At 40.1% G+C, this 23375-nt stretch overlaps 1 protein-coding gene across 11 annotated transcripts in view; it reads right to left on the bottom strand.

The window, feature by feature from the left end:
* The window catches only part of CACNB2 (calcium voltage-gated channel auxiliary subunit beta 2), a 245920-nt gene extending 223897 nt beyond the window's left edge, over positions 1-22023 (bottom strand). For 4 of the 11 annotated variants that reach the window (XM_039550043.1, XM_039550046.1, XM_039550045.1 and 1 more), the window contains exons 1-2: positions 21769-22023; positions 11345-11437 (exon numbers count right to left, since the gene is read on the bottom strand). In XM_039550043.1, the coding sequence (XP_039405977.1) occupies positions 11345-11437; positions 21769-21867 (192 nt within the window). In that variant the 5' untranslated portion in view covers positions 21868-22023. The remainder of the gene's footprint in view (positions 1-11344; positions 11438-21768) is intronic. The other 7 variants (XM_039550029.1, XM_039550036.1, XM_039550033.1 and 4 more) reach the window with 6 other exon arrangements.
* Between the last annotated feature and the right edge of the window lie 1352 nt (positions 22024-23375).

Here is a 23375-nt window from a genome sequence, read left to right as displayed (position 1 = left end):
GACACTCAGAGTAAGCAAAGGTAAATGTTTGCCAGATTAACTGTAAATTGCAGCTGCTTGACTTCAAGAATGTGTTCTGAAAAACCATGAATAATGCCAGTCTTACAAATACAGTCAACTTTCCTAACGTGAAAAATAAAATCTTATGTATGCTGCCAAGAAAGTCTGCCTAGAAACTTTCTGTTTAAGTTTTTTACAGCCTAGGAATAGGATTTCCCCCAAGTCCATCTACCAAATATTCAGGCAATAAGAGGAGGTCATTCAATGTCTAAATCAAGGACTCTTCTTTTTGGATGCGTAAATTGATCCAGAATTTTAAGCTGATGGACTACAAATTTTCCAATGGGGGAAAATTAAAAATGTCTTGGAAACAGCAGAGATAATAATTTCATCTGGCCAAGGTCTGTATTTGCAAACAGCCTGCAGAACCAACAGAACTGGCAAGTCTAAACAGGTTAGTACTTTACAGTACAAAAATTAGAAAAATGGAAAAGATCAATGCCACCTCCTGAACAATATGCTGCAGTATTTAGTCAGAAGCACAGTACAAATAGATCCATTTCAGAGCAACCCCAAGGGAACCATCAGAGAGGACAGACTCCCTCTGGAAGTGGGGCTGGGGCTTTTGCTTTGCAGTGTTGATAAAAGGACATCTCCCAAAATCATACTATCTCAAACCCTGCTTGTTCCCATGGATGAACTTTCTTTTATTTAATGAAGCAAGCACTGCAACAGTGGGTTTCATTATTATTTCATCTCTTCATTTCCCCTGGCTATTAGGAACTCCTAGCTAAATGTAAGCCACCCACAAGTGGCCACATCAACAATCAAACAACCATAGCTATAAACAGGACATGTAGCATCAAAAATACACATTTTCCAGCGGTTTTGGGCTCCATTTACCATTAAAAAAATTAAGAACTAATAGGACATTCTCCAGATGATGTACATTTGATGCATGCTGGAAATAAACCCTAGATTTAGCTGACCCGGCTTTGCGAGAAAATACAATACGAGGGTGAAGGATAACAAAGAGGGAGTGACATCACATGTCACAGGAGACCAAAGGATTTTCTGAGTGCCGTGTAAGGATTGAGCTCTGGGCTGATGTAATGGATTTTGCCACAGTAGAAAGCAGATTTCTGATTGAAGGAACAGCAAATCAAATCCCAAATCCTGTGTTAAACAGGATTTTACCACATTGATTTTTAAGCATATAATGGGACTAAATTAAGTAAATTGTGAGTTGAACTCTGAGTAGGAAATATTTGCAAGATAAAATGTGATACTCCTGTGTACTTCAAACAACCAGGAATCTTTCTAAAATAAATATCATATAGAGGCTGAGCACTGTGCAAAAAATTCAAGCATTGTTCTAAGGAGCTCTTGCTTACAAGCAATTAATCAGTAAGACTAGAAAAAAAAAGCTTAAACCTTCCAGAGAGAAGTTGTTTCCATTAAAAAAGCACATGGCACACTGCCAATTCTCCCAGACTATCTCCAATGAATCACTGCTTCTTGGGCCTCAGAATGATGCTGTCTCTCTTTCCCTTGGCTGTGTCATCTCATTCCAAGGCTTTATCTCAACACCATACTTTATCATCACACTTATTTATTGTGTAAAGTGTTGAATAATTTTCTACATTCAGATTTTAAAGTATATTAGCAGCATAATTGGTCAAATCTATTGATGTGCTTTCATTTCTTTGTCATGTTTTAGTAGCATTTTAAATACTGTTCACTGTTCTCAGATAGTAACAGGAACTTGAAGATTTTACACATTTTAACCTTCAATATGTTCAAACTGCTTATGGAGTTTGAGCAAACACTATTTCTCCTAAGCATGGGAGGTTTTACTTTAACATATTATTTCAGCATTTTATTTAACAATACAAGCAGTTTAGGAAAGCATCTTATTTCCACTTCAGTTTAAATGGCAGATGATGGATAAATTGTAGCTAACATTGGAAAGAGATGTATAAAACCAACCAAGTCCTGATTAAACTCTATTACTAACTCTGGCAATTTTCTCAGCAATTATTTCAAGGACAAGGTCGAAACAGTATTTAATCTTTGCTTATTATAAACAAACATTTCCTTGACACATTACTGTTTTCAAAAGAATTCTTCAAAAATAAGTAAGGTCAAAGAAGCTGGACAAAGAATAATTGATTTTTCAGAGAACTACACATGCAATAACATGTTTTTAGAAAAGTATTAAGGGGAGATTACTGATCATATGCTATACTTTTCACCATTTGTAGGAAAAATAAACCCAACTAGCAATGCTTCACTGCTGTTTCTACAGGAACAATGACTTCCGCCTTCAGCTCAGTCTCCACAAAAGCAGGATCTGATAAGGACACTTTTGAGAGCCATCTGATCAACCATGGCTTAAAGCTGTATTTCTAAAATAAAAGACACAGCAATTAAAGGTGATATGGCATAAAAGAGAAGGCTAGTTTTCACCCTGTAACAGACTCCCCAGGTTCAATCTGCAAAACAACTGAAAACTCAAAAACACCAGTGGAGACAATAGGAGGAAGCATATCAAAGGCATATATAAATATATTTCTCCTTTTCACTTCATCCATCCTCCCCTCTTTCAGTTCCCCACCTGTCTGCAGGAAAAAGTTCTCTTTCCTATCCAAGACCTGATTATCCTCTTAGTAAACCATCTGATGAAGGCCATTTAACACATAGGGGACTACAGGTTTATGTGGTGCTTAGAATGAATGCTGCACATCTCAAGAGCATTATTAATGACTTTCTTTGGCAGAAGAAAAATAATTCATATATTCTACAATATCAGATTTTAAGGAAGTTTTTTATATACCTAGGACTGCTTCAGGTCCTACTCTTTTTAGGCCAGTCATATTCAGGAACTAAAATATTATGTGACCATCAGTAGAAACAACACTCACTAATTGCGCTCATGTGGATGTCACTCTACAATTTGATAACAAAAAAAAACTTTATTGTAAATTCCTGAGAAGACTTACAATTAAGTTTAAAAGTATTGGAGCACCAATCTTTTCAATGAACCTAGTATTCCAGCAAAATCTGAGTGAGATCACACAAAAAAAAGCAACACTCAAGTCTACAGGAACATATAATCAGTGCTGGAAGTACTGTCTAAACACATAGCCCAAGAGAAGACAGCTCTCTGCTGCAACTGCCCATAAAACTGGCAATTTTGTGACTAATTGAACAGAAATGGCACATATCTTTTGCAGTGTATCTATTTAGTGAGGGACAAAACTAAGCACTCCTGAGTTGGAGCAGGTGTGTACTGGTGGAGTATCGTGAAAGACAAAAGAGTCAGTAACACCCCCTGGTTAATTGCAAAGGATCTTTCTTTACTCCCCGAGTCCTGCCAGCGACTGGGAGCAGTTCATCTTCACGATGGAGAGAAACTGAAGCAGCTTGCTGCACATTGGCCAACCAGCAGTTATTTTCCTATGAATCGCTTGTGTTTTGGAGCAGAAGATGATATTTGCTTTACAGAGGATCAAACTGTTCCCTTTTGTTAGGCGTTTGTTCCCAATCAAAACCACACAGCATAAATGCAAACCCTGAAAATCAATGCAATATTGAAAATTACAAAAAATACTTCAGGAACTAAGAAATTGTTTATGATGCACTTACATGTAATTATAAACTGAATTTTGCAAGTGACTTAAAACATGTCACATCTAAAAAGAACCCCCATATTTTAAGACCTTGTTAAAAAATTTCCAACTAGACAGGCCCATAAGAAAAAGTTGTAAAAATACTGCATTTATCTTCATAAAACATTTTTTACAGTGTCTGCATTAGCTATAAATATATGCATCAGAAACCTTGTTCCATTGCAGATACTTTGTATGTCTATTCTTACTATAACTAGAAGACATCTATGATAGCATATAATAAACCTTGCATCTCACCACAAATTTATTAAGACAATGCTGCACACAAGAACTAGAAACCACACTGAATTTTCTGGGAGAAATATTATCAGGGGACAAAATAAAACAAAACACTTGATTCTCATTCAATCCTATTCCTAATTTTGATCTTAACTGTTTACATCTGCGTAGTTTTTTCTTGGAGCTACTGCTATACCCCATGCAAGAGAGCAGCAAATACAGGCAATAAGCTGCAAGGCTTTTGAGAGGTTCAGCTCTTGCAAGTCCACTTTGATTAGAACAACACTGAAAGATGGAGACTGTCAGAGAGCAATCACCAGTTATAAAGATATTTGGACAAAGAGAAAGGCTTAAGCCTAACTCAGTGTTTAGGCTTTCTGCTCATTCCATATGCCATCCACTATGATGGAAGAGTCTCCAATTGTATCTTTAGCAAAGTTGCAAAGATCATTCTTTACCTTCATCAGTTTGACTAAATGCTTAAAACCCCCTCACATCTCTGCCTGCCCCAACAGTTAAGCCCTTGCCTCCTGCCCCTCCTCCTCTGCATGGAGGCAGCTCTGTCACTAGCTGAAACCCTCTGGGGCTCAGCGATGCACAAGTCCTGCCACACCTTTTGAATGTCCTGCTACAAAATGATGCATCGGATGCTGCCAAACTTGATTGAGTGCAGGCTGTGGCAGAAACTGAGCAACTGGAAAGCCCCATTCCTCCTCTCCCTCACAGACCCAGAGAAGCACACAGCCAGCAGTCAAGACAGCAGCAATGGGAATGTCAAAGGAGGAGGTTCAACAGCTGCCACCCCCAGGGATGCCACCCACCCACATTCAGGGCTTGCATCTCCCTTGTTCTCTCCCAGCAGGCCTCATATAACCTCTCAGACACCTCTCAACACCCACCCATCAACTCAGCAAACTCCAAAGCAACGCTGGCAATCATCTCAGCAGACATCAGAAATGAGGCCCATCTTCAAAATTTCCACTGCTGCTTGGAAAAGGATGGGTTGACTTCAGCAGCATGCAGAGTAACATCAAACATGTACACCCATTCGAGGCTACAAAGAGAGCTCCTACCCTTCCGTTTTTAATAAAGGATTACATTTAGTTTTGTCCCCCCTCCACAGTAATTTTCTCTTACCCTGCTACAAGAAGTGTAAATGCAAGTAAGAAGAGCATTATGATGTTTTGCCTGTTTGTTTTGGTTAGAGGGTGTGTGGAGTTTTTTTAAACACATGGCAACATTTTGATTTCTATTCTTAGAAACCATTTGAGGCAAAAAAGGGCCCATGAAAGAACTGAAGTCCACAAATGAACTTCCTTTCTGCTGGGTTTTTCTCAGCCATCTCCCCTCCAGTCATGCCTGCCAAAATCCCATACTTTATAGGGGCATCTGTTCTATTCTCTCCAGGCCAAAAAAGGAGACTTTTCAAGCTCTTACTACAGCCAAGGAAATCTATAGTTCAATGAGCCTAATGTTATTTTTTTTCCCCCATGTCTGCAGCTCCACAACTGCCAAGGGAAAGTCCCTTTCCCCCCTCCCCCTTCCTCCAGCCCCATGCTCCCAATCCAGGCCTCTTTTAAAAGCTGTCCTCCTCCCACTCCCCATCTAACTGCTTTTTACCACATGACTGAGGAACTGAGAACAATTCATTTATTCGTTTATGAGCCATAAATGAAACTCTACATCAACAGCTGAACTGACATATTCTTATGAATCCCTGCACTGCTCTAAGTTCTTCACCCCTGCTGTGAACTTGGTATACTTCATACAACAAGAAATACATAGAAAACCAGTTGCTTTCCCATACTAGTACTACTCCTAGAGTAGGATCACAATAAAGGCAGTCTCACTCGATCTGACTAAAAACTGATTCACACTGCTCAGTACAAACAGCAGGTCACCCTAAACTACACTGCCTGCCCATGATTTAAAGTCACACATTGGCCTTCAGAGGAAAGTTTGGTTCCTTCCACTAACACCAGAAGAACAGAGCAGTACAGACATCATACTCCACATGCCAACTTCACTGTAAGGTGGCTTTATCCAAGTGCAATGCATTTCTTTCAATAACTTACAGTTTATGGTGAAAAACAGAGAGCACCACAATTCTATCAATTCCCCATGAAATAACAGTTTTAATGTGTTTCAAATAAGCAGACGTTCTAGAATGTATCACTGGTGTAAGGCTTCAGTGCAACCACAGTAGCAAGCGCAGGCCACAAGCATCACTGCTGTGGCTTTCAGTGAAATCTGCAGAAGGAGACCAGAAAAAATCTGAACCTAACAAAACAACCCCAGACATTTGCATCAGAAATAGGAGATGAGAAAATTAAGCTGAGCAGTAGGTATATATTTTTATGTCTTACAATCAGTATTTGCACAATACCTCTAAAAGTGCCTCACGTACCTCATTTTGTTATGGGCAAAGGCTAATGGCAAGTCTGAAAAGCTCCTTTTTCCTCTACGAGCAAAATAAGTCTCATAATTTAAGACACACAAAGGATGTAAGAATATATTAATTGGCAAATGAGCCCTATTTTTAATTATTTATTTAGATTTTCTGGCTAGACACAATCTTGTTCACATATGTCTTCAAGAAGCAGGAATAGTCCTAGCAGGGAAAAGTGGCAGGTTTTCAGCCTAAGATTGTTTAGTACCAGGCGTGAAGACCAAAGCTAATATCTGTGCCCACTCTACACAGCTCTTTGTGGCTCAGCCTGTAAATGCATAACTTCACTGGAAGGCTGCATCTATGAGCTGAATACATAAGCTCTTCCCCTCACAAAAAGGAAAAAAAAAATTAAAAATCAAAGCTAAGCTCTACATCTGGAAGAAAAAACACAATTAAAAGAAGAGGAATACACTTCTGACATTGCCCAGTTCTCTGCTGAAATCAAGATTAAGAGGCATGTTTATGAGCAAAACTAAGTCAGTATTTTCAAATTTGTTTTTAGAGAAAATCTTAGTTCTACCATTCATAAAATTCAATAGGTAATTACACAGCTAGGCAAACGTCCTTATGGGAAAGTAGTAGAATAATGAATTCCCTACATAATTATTTATAGCTGTGTTTTTGAGTGAACACAGTATAACAGGCATCAAGCCAATATTTAAAGGAAAAAAAACAGATTTGTAAAACCTTAAATATTTCTGTAAGCTGGTCCATAGACAACAGCCTATCTCACAATCTAATCTGCCTTTGCAATACATAAAAATCCCAACAACTTATTCTGCCTCTGTGATTAATCATTATGATTTAAAATAAAACCTTGACAAAGACAGGTCCAAAGCACAACCACAAAATATGTAATGCTATCAGAACATGCAATTTGCTCAAAATAATGTTCCTGGGAAGTGCCATAGTGTCATGTGCAAACTATTTTGTCTGATCCGTATTTTGAAGAAACCCTCGGGAACAAAATCATTACCAAGCATCAGTCAAAATGGCAACAACTAGAGATCAGATCCAATTCATTCTTTCATAACTAACTCTAAGAACAAGCTGCTTATCATTCCAAAGCTCAAAAAAGATGATGAAAACTATATAACACAATGTCCTTTAGCTCCCTAAAGACAACTGATTATATTCAGTTAGGAGCTGACTGGTGTGCAGTGATGCTTCTGCTTTTCAAACACACAGCTTAATTGCCAATACAACTTCACAAGAAAACAGAGAGGAAAAAATTTCCCTCTCCTGCTATTGAAAAGACAAGCACTAGCTGCTACCAAATAAAAAGAAAGACAAATTGTTGTTATTTTCTTAAGCTCAAATATCATCAATAATATGCTGGAGAGAAAGCTAAACAAACATTTTTTTTTGTAACAAACAAATAGAACATGATCCAAAACATTACCCTAAAATCTCGTAGCTTTTATAGCGTCACAAGTAAAAATTAAAATAAAAATCTATATCAATACATAAAATTCACAGCACAAAGGAGCTTTAACTGGATTGAAGAGAATGGGGTTTTAATTTTTATATTGTATACAGATGCTCTTGCTCCAGTTTAAGCCTTCTTTTATACACGTTAGAAACAATACTGGATAGATTGCTCTGCTCTACTTCAGCACTCCACAAAACAGATTTAAATGGAAAAGATCATAGCACACAGGGCTGTGCAGAGCACATTTCATTCTTCTTATATAACAGCAGGAGTTTTCAAGCAATTTGAATGTTACTTGGTTTCATTTGAAGGAGAGAGAACAAAGTTGGCATTATTTTTATTACTGTAGCATGTGGTATGCATAGCAGGAAAGCTGCCAGGTATATACTGGAGTATGTCCTTAAGGAAATACTAAAACACAAACAATAATGCTTTATCTGTGTTAGCAACAGACATGAAGTCCCTCCCTCCTGCAGCAGCTTTAACTTAAATGCCCAGCAGCTCTGTGGATTCAAAAGACTGAATCCTATCTCCTTGCTCTTGCCAAAAACCTCAATTGCCTTCAATGTGCATAACATTTCCTTAGGACTAAATATATTTGTCTTTTTTTGTCCAGCCACAATATATTTCTCTGCTAGGAAATACCCACTGTCCATCGATGCTTATGACAAGAATCTGCACACCTCTCAGAGCTCCCACAGCTTAAGGACAGGCCAGCTAAATATGACACCTTCCTTCCAAACATTCTTTCTTCCTTATGAGGAATGCAGACAGATCTTAGTGACAAATGCTCAGGACAATCCCAGGATTCCTTCTTCAGTGCAGAGGGGAGTACTTGTAGAGATGCACATAAAAGTTGCGGGACAAGTTAAGAACTAAATGGGAAAGGAAACAGGAACCCAGAGAGGGAAAGGAGGTTGGAGAAACAAAAGGCAGCTATAGGCATCATAAGCATTGCTGAAACAAACAGGTTGTGTATATCCCATGTCTAGATCAAAACCACTGTCAAATAACTCCACAAATCCCTTTTTAAGGAAGAACTGACTTCCTGGTTTTAAGATAGCACTAAAATAAAATAACAAGAAATGAACATCATTGAGTCTATATGGTTTAAATTCATATGTCTGCCCTGCTTTTCTGCAATTTTCATCCATCTTGGAGAAACACAAAAGTTAATGGATTTACTTTTTCCCCTACAAATAAATGGTTATTGCAAATCAATTATTCTCATTTATACCATGTAAAATATCCTGCCAGATAGCCAGAGACAAACAATATGTAGACCAAGAGGGTTTCTGGGGAGGGCACAGCAGCTGAGCCAGCAGAAAACTGCCCCCATTCTGTTTAATACCTGGAGCACTGGGCACCCTGGTCATGTCGGTGGCAATTCTTCCTTAGTGCAAGAGAAACCAAACTGTCCCAGGAGAAGAATCAGAGCAGGAAAGCCTGTTGAAGGCACAATCCAAGTTCTGACACAAACCTCTCAGCAGCAACTGTGAAGAGGCATTTCTCTCTTTTATCTGCTACATCTTGAACAGCTCTGCCTGTACATTACTTGCTAGGAATGTTTTGTGGGGATTTTTTTGTAATTTACTCTGGATAATTTCACATAATGTATTTATTCATTAATTCATTTATCCATTAACATCCCGTCATTATCTTCAGTGACAATAGCATTTCAAAACTGAGTTTTGCTTCAGCTATCTATGAAATCTCTGATTTTTCACAGAAGCCTATTCACCTTTTAATCATTTGTATTACATCACTCAAATAACTACTAAATTTTGATTTATTTCAGGGATTTTGATTTATTTCTTCTGTAAAATCTGCACTTGAAGTCACACTCCCTTTAGAACCCTCAGAAAGATATAGACACACTTAGACTACAGCTCACCAACCCTGCTTTCTATGCTAGTTTTGGAGATTTGATAAATCGTGGCTCACAGTCTGTAGAGACAACCAGATCTCCAATGACTACACAAGCCCACCTCAACATCACTACTTTTTTGATGATCCACCTCCTTGTGGATCCTCCTTTCCCTGCTCCCCACCATGACAAGAGGAGCAAGAGGATATACTTGAAACTAACTTCAGATTTCTTTTAGGTAAACAAGAAAGGCAAAGAAGCATGTGCAGCTGGTGTAAAATAAACACTCATACTCTGCTAAAAATGTTCCAGGCTGAATTGAATATCCACAAGGAGCTAAGGAAAACAGCAACACAGAATTCCTTACAAAGATTCCTTGGAAATGGGAGATCCTTTTGCTACTCTCAACCACTACTGGGACTGGATTTTTTCACAGTATTTTAAGACAGGACAAAATATCCCAAACAAGTAATTTACTTGATCCAGGGTTTCCACCTTGATATTGTTTACTGCCATGCCCATGATCAATTAATATTTCATGTCTATGTCCAACTGACACAGAAATGTAATAAGGGCCTGACTTTATCAAATCCACAGCCTACCACAAAACCTACCAATACAATTATAGCAGGACAAAGTCGAACAATTTTGTAAACAGAAGATGTGTACTGATACAATCAATGCAACATCCCTGGAGTCATTAAATGTTTGGGGATGAAGGAACATGCAAAACAAGCCAGTAGAGAAGGAGGTGTGATGCCTGCTTATGGTAAAACAAAAAACTCTGCTATGAAAGCTCCCAAATTCCAGAACCTCTCTGAAAAAGATGGCGAAGTCTGCACTGACAATACCGTGGCTTAAATCAGCTGGGCATGAAGAACTCTGTTTCAGACTCTGCACAGGCTTGGTCACTGTGGGTGCTTTGGGTACCATTTCTGCTCTCCAACTTGTCAGCCACACGCCCATTGACACACACCCTCAAAAGCACAGTCTCAGCAGCACTGTCCTGCAGCCACAGCCACGCTGGACTCTGGATACACTTCCAGATAGCCTCTCCTGGCCAGATGGAGCTGTCCTCCAAGCACCCACACTGATCTGGGATCCCCATGATGTTCCACTAGGATCTCTCCCTTTGAAGGAGTCACACAGACACCAGGGCACGGGAGCCTACAACACCACCCCATCTTCTAGAGGCTCTTTCCAGCATCGGTGCAATGGGGACAAATGCTGCCAGGGATTTTCCCTCCAACCCTGCCTTAAAATAACACTGGGATGTGGGAGGAAAGTGTCTAGGTTAACACTGCCTCATGCAGCACTATTTTAAGCAGGAAAACCCTGAGGATTGTTAGGGTTTTGATTTTTTCTTCCACGTGGTGACACTTTAGGCACTTCCATCAGACTCTGTCTCCTCCTCCAGCTTTAATCACCTGATGGCATTAGAGTAACAAAAATAAGGATGACTACTATACATGGAAATGAATGAGAAAAGAAAAAGTATTTTTATGCCAAGATCAAAACAATAGCAACCAAATATTTTTCATTGTGCCAGAAGAGACTTCTGCTATTTTTCAGACTACAGCATCACTCTGATTAGACAACTTACCAAAAAAAAATTTAAAATTACGTTTTGAACATTTACACCAGCAAGCCATCCAGTCTTTCACAAGCTGAAAAACTCATACCTGGCGTACGAAACTGTTGGAGGTAGTGTCAGAAGATGTACTCCCATCTGATCCTTTAAATCTGTTTTTCCTTCTTGCCCCTTTACCGTAAGACTGTTTAAAAAAAAAAAAAAAAGAAGAAAACACAGATTAGAGAAACAGCATTACAGCATTACAGCATTAGTTTGTGTTGCAAAGAAAGTTTCCTGTGTCTCCTAGGCTAGCAGGGATTCAGATTATCAGCTTTGTGCCAATCAATAAGCACATATTCAGTAAGTAACTGATGGGATGTGTGTGCAAGTGCTCACCAAGCTCAGTCAATTGAGCCCTAAATGTTTTGCTGTTGTTGGGGTTTTTTCACATTTGGGTTTCGAAAAGCATTTATAGACTCACAGAGATGTAGAATTATTCATCCAAGTCACAGTGATTAAAAAGTACAGTTTGTTGTGCAGCTAGTTTAAATAAACAAGGTAGGACAGGAGGCACTGGAGCAGTCTCCAGTACAGCACAGCTACGAGCAAAGTCAGCTGAGGGAACATTAAATGACAAGAAGTGAAAAACAACTTGTTGATTGAGACACAATCTTACAACTGAGGGAGATTTCACAATAATAATTTTTTACAGTAAGTTCAAGAAAGTAAAAGCAGTATAACAATAAAAAAGGACTATATTTATAACTTGGTAAGGGATAATACGCAACTAAAAAGCAAAGGCATCATTTTTATCTACTAGGAATTTAAAGAGACATTAAGAGAAAGCTACAGTTGGCTGAAACAAAACTTTGAAACTATGGTTTAGAAACACATAAAATCATGGTTTAGAAACAAAGCAAATGCAGGCATGTGTCCACAAAAAGCTATTTGCTCTGTGCATTGAATGTGGATCATCAATAAATATCTTTACAATAAGTTGAAAGGAAAAAAAAAAGAAATGGTTCAAAACTATGTTATTTGCAACCACTTATTTCTGTGTAAATGAGTTCAAACTGTGTAGACTGTAAACTGTGCCACAACACCACCTCTGGGCTGGGCAACTTCAGAGCATTGGGCCTGAGTTTACTGGTTCTCATAGTAAGGGAGAGTGGGCTCCAGTGCAGGCTGAAACACTTAAAATCTCATACTGGCAGATTTTTAATATTGTTTCTTCAAAATCTGAGTGCTGTTCTTATCAGTAACACATATGGTAAGTATGATGAATATTTTGCAATCTAAGAGTATCTGAGGACGACAACAGAGAGCCACTACTAACTTCAGATCATTTGACAAATCCAGGTAAGATGCCTCCACAAGATGCAAGAGAACAATCTCAAACTGTATCTGTGTTGATTCTGGGCGAGTTTGGAGCACTGGTTGAAATCTAATATACCAATCTTTTAGAAAGGATGACTCAAGAAACAACAGTTCTGTCAGCTGGACACGCACCCTCAGTAAAAGTAGCATCTGTTTTGTCACTAACCTAACAATGACCTACAACAAAGCAATGTTGTATCCCCCAAAAAGTAGATTTATGGAAAAGACATTTTTCCAAGCTCATATGATTTCTTCTAAACCGCAAAACAGCCATGTAAGAAATTTCTGAAGGGCACCCCAACTGATTCTACATGTGCTGGTCAGGGTAGAACTATAACAAAAACAGCATGCTGCACATTATGGGGGTGAAAATAGGACTTTCTGATGAGTCTAGGACAGTAACCCAGCAGGTCTTAAAGTACAAAATTAAATTTCAATCAGGAATAGTTTTACATGGTTGCATTTCTAAAAGGAGTCTTTTATAATAGAAGAATTTTTTGGTAATAGAATGGTCTTCCTAGATCAGTAAGAATTAGTAGATTAGAACCACTGTTACAAGAAAATTGTTAAAAATATTTTCCAGTTATAATAGACAGTTCTATCAGAACCATCTTTTTCCACCTAACATAATTAATATACTCTTCCACCTAATATAATATTAAAGTACTTAAAATACACAAAAAGTACAGTAAATACACAGCAGTATTCTACAAATAAAACAACATCTTTAGATCAAAATTTACCTGTTATGAATGGTTCCTATTGAGTTAACAGACTGTGGCTACCCACAAACATTCTGAACTCCTTTCCTACAATTTTTGTGGAAGAATATAGAAATATACTTACAAAAAAATGAAGAATTTCTAACATTTATAAAGCATATAATGCATCTACATGAGGATCACACTAACTAGGCAATTTCATAAATGGTGTACAGTACAATATTGTGTAATTCCCAAGGAGATAATTAAAAAAATGTACACATATGCTCTTTCACAGTCACATTTTTTGTATTTGTCTCCAGTTTCTACAATATTTATTTTATTTGAAGTATCATAGTGCTCAGTTTGAGAATACAAAAAATTATGAGAAAGGCAAAAGAGGGACTGAGTCCAGAGTGATAAGGATAAAACAGATAAGAGCAGAAAAAGAACATGTTACAAGCACAGATAGAGAAGTATGCATTTTATCTGTGTAGCAATGACTAAAAGCATTTATTTCTGGCAACATCACAGCAGATGCAGCTCAGGCTGAAACTCACCTTGATTCTTCAGTTTGAGGAGGATTTTTGTGCACAGCAAAATGCACATTTTTGTTCTAGTGTTCTGTAAGTGAAAACTATTTAGAAGCATAAGCTACATACTAACTTTAAACACAAAAAAACCTATTGACATGATGGCAGGCCGTGGCTACAGATTGTAGGCAGAGTCAGTTTCACACCTGCCTCTTTGCACAGACCAATTTTCAGTCAGAGAAAAGGGGGACAACTTTGGTATGTGGGAAAACTGGGATATGATGACTCTTCTCATTATTTTAAACGATGCTAATCAGGGACTACCTTTGTCTTCCACACCTTTCCAGCTTATTCCCACAGTCAGAAATGCCTGTGTATTTTTTCCATAAGATCTTAATGCGAGAAGGAGGCCTTTGACCAAAAAAAGAAAAAAAGTAATGATCTATCAGGTACTTTCAATTCTCAGAAAAAAAAAAAAAGAACATTTTTCCCCAATATGTTACTGTGATTTTCATGCTAAAATTCAATCCCTTATCTGTGTTCTGTGCAGCAGTTGGCTGCAATTAGGTAGCTAAAAATAAAGGGCTGAATCACGACATGAGGACATTGGCCAGTAAAAGCAGCAACACGGGGCAGTGTTCTTAACCTATATGGTAGCTGTACCTAACAGAACAACTACCAGAGAGCAAATGCCTCAGCACCCCTGTGATGTCTCCAGTGCCCAGTGGTGGCAACCTCAAAACCCAGCAGGGCAGGGTTGGCACACCATAATTTTCCCCAGCTGATCTGAATACAACTGACTCCAGCCCTGTGAACAAGCCTGTTTATATAAAAAGTTTGCTGACAGTAATGTTCTCATGGATTTTAGCAGAACATCTTACACAAACATAAAGTTACGTATACATGTGTTTACAAGACCAAAAGTGTAGCTTCGTTTATTAGTCAGATGTGTGAAATTCTTTTAAAATTGGCTGAGTTGCCAGAGACGAAAAATAAAATACACACATTTATGTTCTAAAGATTCATAAAATACCTGGAAAACAACATGAAACCTTACCAAAAAAAACCCACAAACCAAAACCAAAAACAAACTAAGGTAGTTTTGTAAAAAACATTTCATCAACCAAGTCTTAACAAAGCAAAGAAAGACTCTGCTTTCCAACTCTGATTAGAAAGTATATTGTACAACCTTTATTCAACCCATGTAATCAAATGAAATGTGGGAATCATATGAAGCATTAAAGGCATACATAGCAGTTTTCTGATAATTAACAGTTTTATATACAATTACTTGTTATTGTAAACAGACGAGATCAATGCTGCTCAGTGAAATCCTTTAATTTTAATGAGGTTCTGTCTCAACACATAAAAAACATGCATCTGTAACATTTAATCCTGTAACACACATGACAAGCAGAAGGCATAGTTTATCCCTGTAGGCAAAATACTATCATCTGGAAGAGGAAATATAAAACATTTAAAACTCCCAACTATCTACAACCAGGGAACTGATCTTCAGTGAGAGTCTTAAAATGCCCTTCACCAGTAACTACTCTAATGGTATTTTATAGCAAAGCAGTGGTGAGGACTATAAAAAGGATGAGTCTGAACTTTACCTATCTGTCACAGGTAAAATAGCACCAGTCATTGAGACTGATGGCAGGTGGCAGAAGTAAACCCTTAAAAACTGGTCTCATGAAGGAAGGGCACAGATGATTTAGGCAGTAGAGTCACTGACACCAAGTCAGGTCCCCAAACAAAGATGCAAGAAATAAACTGGAGAAAACAAAACCAGAAAATAAAATTTCAGAGCTACAACGAATCTTAAATCATCTCGGATGTAACTGCAAAAATCAAAAGAACACCTAAAGGTAAAAAGTGACCCCCTGAAGGATTAGGGAATTGCTAGAAGGTCAGAAACGCAAAAATGCACTAAGTATTTCTCCATATGCAAAAGCTTCAAAAATATTTAAAGATGTACATGTTCCATACCCAGAATAGCATGTCAGGACAGTGCAGAATATACACACCCAGCTCCATCCTCTCCTTAAAAGAACAGTCACTGCTACTTTAAGCAATTCCTTACAACAAGGCAACAAATGTTCCTGTGGGTCAGGCCCCCTGGGCCCTCTCTGGCCACTGGCCAGGCTTGCCACCACTCAGAAATGATACCCTCCAGCATCAGCTGCATAGCTGCAGCCACCTCCACCCTCACCCAACAGAAAAAGACATGAATAAGAAATCATACTAATCTCTTAAAGGAGTAGAGGCTTCTGACCACACAGCCAAGGGCTGGGAGATGTACACAGACCTTGGTGATGTGCTCCCCACTACTCCCCAGCTCCCTTCCATGACGGGAATGAGGGCAAGAAGGCAAGGTAGGATACAGCAATGTATCCTGGCTTGCCTCCACCTCAGGGGCGGGGTTTTGAGTCACCCTACATGGTCAACATCAGGGCAGTCCTGTGACAGGCACTCTGCTCTGTGACATACCCTCAGCAAAGAAGTTGCCTGAGGAGCACAGACTCATGTTACCATAGCAGAAAAGAATCCCCAGCTTAGGTCTCAAAACCTGGATTTTTCCAAACAAGTAACATTTGCTATTGGGACAAAACTCAGAAATAACAGGACTTCCTATCAGGAATCCTATCAAATTGAGGATCTCCATATACAGTCATCAAGTTCACGCAAGCTACAGGGATGAGTCTGCAAAGTCCATTTCACAGTCATTTATAAAATCCTACACTGACACCAAAACAAAAATCCATCCAAACAAAAAACCTTAAGCCTCCACAAATAATTTACTTCTCAAAACTTGCAAATATAATACATAAATAAGTATTTGACGGATGCTTCTTTTTCCCCATTAAAAGGAAAGAAAACTAATTTCTGCCGAGCAATCTGTAATGGTTAAATCTTAGATGCTCTTTTCTGCTGGCCTGTGATAAAGCCTTGCCAACACTGCATCTAGAAACAGCCCTATTCTCACCAGTTCCTATACTTGTAAGCCATCTCCCAGTGCTCTCACCCTGGCCTCAGACCAGGTCATCTGGCAGTTTCCACCTGCCAGACAAGAATCTGGGAACTTGGCTGGCTCTCCTCCTCCCCAGTGGCTTGGAAACCCACCTCGGCGCAAACCTGCTGCACATCTATTTGTAATGCCAGTGATGAAGATGTCAGCTCCCAACTCAGCAAAACAGGAGCACACAACAGCAGAAGGTTCTGAAGCTCATGCCCAAACCCCACTGTGCCTCCTGCAGCCTTTTAAAACTGGCAACTATAGTTGTAGGCCACGTGCCTATACCTCCCCACCTGCTCTCCACAGATTTCTGTACTTCACTGACACAAGCAAACAGAAAGAAATCCGACTGTGACAGAAGGATGCCTGCAGGACCAACAGCCAACTATGAGGCAGCTTCCCTCTGCTAAGGGTCTGCTACCCTGAGGACAGAGACCAAGGCAAGCCCTTGGAGGCAGGTTCCTTGATTTATAAAGTCTGCTATCCTGGCACAGGAAAGAACTGAGTAAAAGAAGCAGAAGAAAAGTAACTGAGACTCCAGCCTTGGAATAGCACAGGAACTTTTCATCTGTACAGACAAAACAAGACAAAACCAGAGATTGCCTCTAGAAGATGGTTACCAGATACACAAATAAGTTAGGACTGAAAGCGCTGAACTGTTTCAGAGGGATTTTACACTCTAGGATAATGCAAAGAACAACTACTATATCCCATTTATGCTGATAATGTATAATACCCAAGTGGAAAATATCTTTGGAAGAGGTGAGTATGCAAAATCACCTTTCACTGCTTGAGTACAGGGTAATGGAAAAAACCCCCAAAGAGCAGAGGAGAATCATCGGAAAAGTAATAGCTGAAACCTGAAAGGCCTTCTTCAGTGACGGAGTATTAAAATTTATTTTTGTCAGTAAGGAATACGACACTGAAAGGAGATTACCACATCTGAAGAGAAAGCACTACCCCTTGCTGAGGGCCATGAGGAAGTCCAATGAATGGAACTGGATTTTATCTCTTCTTCATTTGTATATGCTCCACTGAATTGCTGCCACATTGGATCTGGCTTCTAGGGATGCTGCCAGAGGAGAGTAAAACCTTCCATACCTCTATAATGAATGGGTATTGTTATTATTAAGTAAGCAAAGGGATATCAATTTTGTTCGTTTATGGCTTACAAAGTATTCTTCCAAGTCAGTACTGGGAAATACATGGTTGCAAAATGTTTGTTTGAAGAACAGGTAAACACAGTATGAATTGTGATAAATCAACTCAGCTGAAAGCAGCAGAGAGCAGTGTGATTAATCTGCTGAGAATAAATCTCTGGATGTTCTTTCCATTCCTCATTACCACAAGACAGGCAGTGAAGAGATGGTGCTATGCAACTGAGAAGGTAGCTGGAAACTCAGGAAGGACAACAGCCAGAGTAAGGGCCTGTAACTAAGCTGATTTTCTGGAATCATCACATGCACATGACTCTAAAACTCACCTTAACATCAATCATAGTTGATACAGAAGGAAAACTGAACAAGCCTGTCCCCTAGCCTCATGCATTCAGTTTACCCTCAGCAATGCAAGCTGGAAAACAAGCCAAGCACTCCAGGGATGATGAAACCTTTAGACTTGGAAGGCAGAAGCACTTAACAGTACCATGTAACAGAGGAAATCTAAATGCAGGTGAAAGAGCTGAAGAAAACAATCAAGAAGAGAATTGCTTTCACTTAAAATGTGTCAGGTTGTTAGGACGTGCACTGACAGATGATGCATAAGCAGGCAAGAAAAAGAACAGAAGGAAAATAATGAGGAATAGGAAAGAATTCATCCAGTGTAAGATACCTTCTCCCTCCACAAGGTAGTCTGTAGTTGCTTGATAGAAGTTTTCATTATGTTTTCTTTGAAAAATCTTTGTGTAATTTACTCATCTGATTTGCTATGACGTTCCCTAATGCACAGCACAGGAAGCTTTACGATGAGAAAACAGCAATAGAAATTGAATCTAATGATTTTTGAGGACTGAGGGACTTTGAAGTAGGATCATAAGAAAATTACATGGGAGGGAGGGAGGGGAAAAAAGAAGAGAGACTAAGAGTTACCATGAAAGACATTAATATGCTATGTTGTATTATAAAAAAATCAGACTAGTATCTGGGTTAATTAAAATTTTTAAACTGAATATTCTACTAATTTGGATTCCTAAAATAAAGGGGTTCTTGAAATAAAGAACTAAAAAGAAGATTGCAGTTGATTAAAAAAAAACAAAAAACAAAAAACTGATCACCAAACACTGATACATTTGAACAGTTTGCTTCTTTTACGATTTCATAAAACCAAATGCTGATTTTATTACAAAAGGGCCACACCTAAAACTACCACTTTGCACTGACATATACCTGGACATTGTGAATAAGTCCACAGTGTAACTGTTAGCATGCAGATTTGCCTGGAAAAAACTGGACATCTGAAACTATATTGCAACTCCATCTAAGACCAAGATCACACTGAACTATATATAACTAGGACTATGTTTCTACAGTAATGTGGACCTAAAAGCCACAGAATTTTAGGCAATACAGAAAAATACACCAATATCTTGTCACAATTGCAAAGAAGTTCCCAGGAAAAAATACAGTATTACTGTCATGATCAGCACCCAAAGAGATTTTATTCGGTTTGCAGATCTTGTTAGGAAAATGCATTATGAAAATAAGAAATAGATTTTACACAGATGCTGTATGACAATATTTCACATCTTTAACTACCTTTTAAGTGAACTACTTCTAGAGTGCTAACTACATTCACTCCTCTGCCACGTGGTGACAAGTTTGGCCAAAATGGATGGACAGGCACAATCCAAGATATTGACCAGGATGTCAGGATAGGTTAAGAGAAATCTCAGCAAAAGTAAAATTCTTGTATAAGAGAAGTGCTGATACTTGGTACAACTCTACAAAAGCTCTTCAATAATACTTCACTAAAGCATAATTCCCAGAAGAAGCACTTCAGAATGAACACTTTTAGGAGTGACATCACTCCATAAGCTCGCGTGCTGGGTAGTTGTTTTTTTTTTTCCTGACAGATCATTTGGCAGGAAATGTTTCTAGGATTGATATTCAAGTATCTTAGTGAAAAAGATAGTGGTACACATAACTGAAGTACCTGCAGGCAATCTACTTGATGATTCACATGTCCTCATTAAGCCTCCCTTCTCTGGGAGTGTGTTCTAAAGCAGCAAGATTTTACAATATAGATTTTTTAAAAATGTTCATGGAACAAAGATCCAAATCAAAATAATTGTCTCTAAATGCAGTGCTTGCTAAGTAATTAACTTGTATTATTATACAGACAAAGGGCTCTTTTGTTTCCATAATCTTATTTCCTCTACACCAAAGGTTTATGTATGACTAAAACAAGTACATATTGAGAAGATGATTCCTGTTCTGACTGATGACTTTGATTCCAAAAACTTAAAATCATCCCTGAGCCAAAAAGCTGCATTATTACTGTCTTAAAAAGTGAATCTTTTTGTCTGTGAATGTTCAGAAACCTGTTTTATAAAACAGAACATAAATGCATTGCCTGAAACATAAATAATGTGGGTGTTAGCAAACTATTCTTCCTCTCTAAACAGAGGTTCTTTAAGCCTGGTAAAAAGAAGGGGTGAGAAATCGATTTTATGATCAGTATTTGACATTTGTCCACAGCAGAGAGGCACCATATGATTTGACAGTTGCTGATCCTATGCTTAGGGCTGAAAAGATATAAAAAGGCGGAGATTTGTAGGTCAGAAATTAGCTCCCTTGCCACTGCTTCGAGAGAAGCTGGCAAAGCATATGGCCCTACTGAAATGTCTGTTCTGTGCTTGGAGGCTACAGACAAATTCACATCCAAAGAGACACTTCTTTAGTTTCACCTAGTCTCTGCTTCAGTGCCTGGATTTTGTTCCGCTGTCACCAGGCCTGGGTAAGATCAATCACCAAGACTGCTGACAGACTGACAGCATTTTCCTCTGTCAATCCAGCACTTCTGGGATGAAGCTGGTCCACCTTCTCAAACAAGGCATCAGAGATAGCTTTGGCAGCAGCAGTAAAAACTGCACCCCAAAGGGAAAAAACCTCTGTCCTAACAAGACCATGCACGTCTGTAATCTGAAATGCACACAATCAGATTTTACCACCCTTTTACTGGGTTTAAAAACAGCACTCTGAAGTCTTTGTAGCCAACTATTGCAAACTCGAAGATTATGCAACATTCATATATTAAACAGAAACAACCTTTCAAATTATAAAGTCTTTACTAAGTGTGCCTTACCCTGCCTCCTTCTCATCACACATCCACCTGAACACTGTGCACATGAACTGAGTTGTTAAAATTTCTGAGATGATGATACAACCACCTTCTGCACGGAAATCGAGCAGCTTAAATCTGCAGCATGCTCAACACCTTCAGCCTCCCCAAAATTCCTCATGAACTACTGGCGTGAATCGCCTTCCCTCACCTACAGACTGTCACCAGCCCGTGGAACAGACGAAGGAGGTTTCAGCTGTGTGTGGTAAGCATCAGGTACAGAAACAACAGGTTACTGGAGCAGGGAAGAATAGCCGTAGCCTGCGAGCAATACGTGTACAGAAGAGCAGCTTAACAGCAACGTATTCTTACATATTCATCCTCCAAACAACCGCAAGGTTCTTTTGACTTACGATGCTTCTACGGCACAGAGCATCCCATGTATGTAATTAAACAGCATTTGAGGGTGGGGGCGAAACAGGGGTTTCGGGCGTCTTAGGGGAGCCGTCAAACTTTTCCGACGGCGGTGACCGAAGTTGAAGGACGGGGAGCTCCGGCAGCCCCGCCGCCCTGCTCCGCGCCCCCGCCCCGCTGCCGCCGCCGCCCCGGCCGAGCCCCGCGGTACCTGCGCTGCCGCCGCCGCGGGCAGGGGGTTGTCCAGCAGCTCCATCTGCACCTCCTGCGCCGGGCTGGGAGGCGATTTGGACATGTCGCTCTGGACCATTGGCGAGGAGAGCGGGTGGCTGGGCGCCGAGACCCTCGGCGGGACAGAGCCGAGCCGTGCTGAGCCGAGCCGAGCCGGGTCGGCGGGCGCCGCTCAGCGCCCGGCCATGCCGAGGAGCGGGCGGGCGGCCCTGCCCAGCCCGGCCCTGCCCAGCCTGGCTCTGTCCTGCCCGCTCCGCTCCGCGCCGCTCCGCTCCTCTCCGCTCTGCCCTGCCCTGCCTGCTGCCGGCGGGGAGCGCTCGGCGCTGAGGGACGGGGCAGCGCCGGCGGCGGGCGCGGGGGAGGGCAGGGGGCGGCGCGTGGGGAAGAGGGAAAGTGACAGCGAGCGGCTCCCTCAGGCAGCGCCGGCGGGGCGGCGCCGCATCCGCGCCCGTCGGACCCAACGCGGCCGAGCGGCGAGCAACCGAGTCGGGGCTGTGGACCGGGGTGCGCTGGGTGCGGTCAGGCCCTGCTTTTCCCTTCAGCCCTGCCGGACGTCTGGACCCTGGCCGCACGGCATCGCCTGCCTCAGCCCGCATCCAGCAAGACCTCTGGTTTTAGTGAGCAAACCGGCACTTCCACAGAGAAAGTTCCATAGGTCTCTCGAGTTTGATAGGGGTTTTGCCTGTACTTGGAGGTTCCCGTGCACATATCAACAAGGAATGTGTGAGATGAAGCGCACTGTCTAATTTTATATAACCTGTAGCAGCACAGTCTCAATCGTGCTATCGGGTACCCCCCAGGAGGCTTTTGAAAGACCTGTTCGAAAACTGATCTGGGAAAATCACCCTCCACCCCTGAGATGATCTGTCATTATTTATGAATGACAGATTATTTTTGTGACAGCCAATTTAATGACTGTCCTGACAGAGACTAAACCCTCTGACCCCATAAAGCCCACAGTGGGCTGGTACCTGTAGTCTTTATCTTCACTGGATGGGACCTAGCTGTGCTCCATGAAGCATGAGAGGCAAACTTATGTTTTCAGAATCACTTTGTGGTGGCTTGTGAAATCTCTTACCAGCTGATTGTAAACACTGAAAACTCAGTCTAGAAACTGACTGGCCTGAAGTCACATACTTAAAATCACAGCCATTACTAAAAGCAATAAAAGTCACTTTCAGGAAAAGAAGCCAGCAAACCAAAGCCAGCACAAAAGCCAGATCAATTTCAAGAAGTACTTTCAAGCTGTCCAGATTGCATGGCTGATTTATTTCATTTTTCATAATAGCTAATCAGCTTCCTTTCTGAATTAGCTTACCCCTGTGGATTTTCTCATATGAATAGTGAAAATCTTACAGGAACTGCTCTTTTTTTTTGTGAAGGAATTAGCTTTCTCTGCAAGTGGAAGTGCTCTGAGGTTTGAAGAACTTTCACTTGTCCAAAAAGTTTCATATTTAGTTTTGAAGACAAAATTTCAAAATTAATTTCCAGAATTTTTTAAGATGTTGTCAATGACAAAACAGAACCTTAATTTAAAGTGAAAGTGTAGCTTTATTGCTTAACTTTCATTCAAGTTGCTCAATAGAG

Source organism: Corvus cornix, chromosome 2 (assembly GCF_000738735.6).
Source record: "Corvus cornix cornix isolate S_Up_H32 chromosome 2, ASM73873v5, whole genome shotgun sequence".
NCBI classification, from domain to species: Eukaryota; Metazoa; Chordata; class Aves; order Passeriformes; family Corvidae; genus Corvus; species Corvus cornix.
The sequence above is the reverse complement of the archived record's forward strand: the minus strand, read 5'-3'. Positions and strand labels throughout refer to the sequence as shown.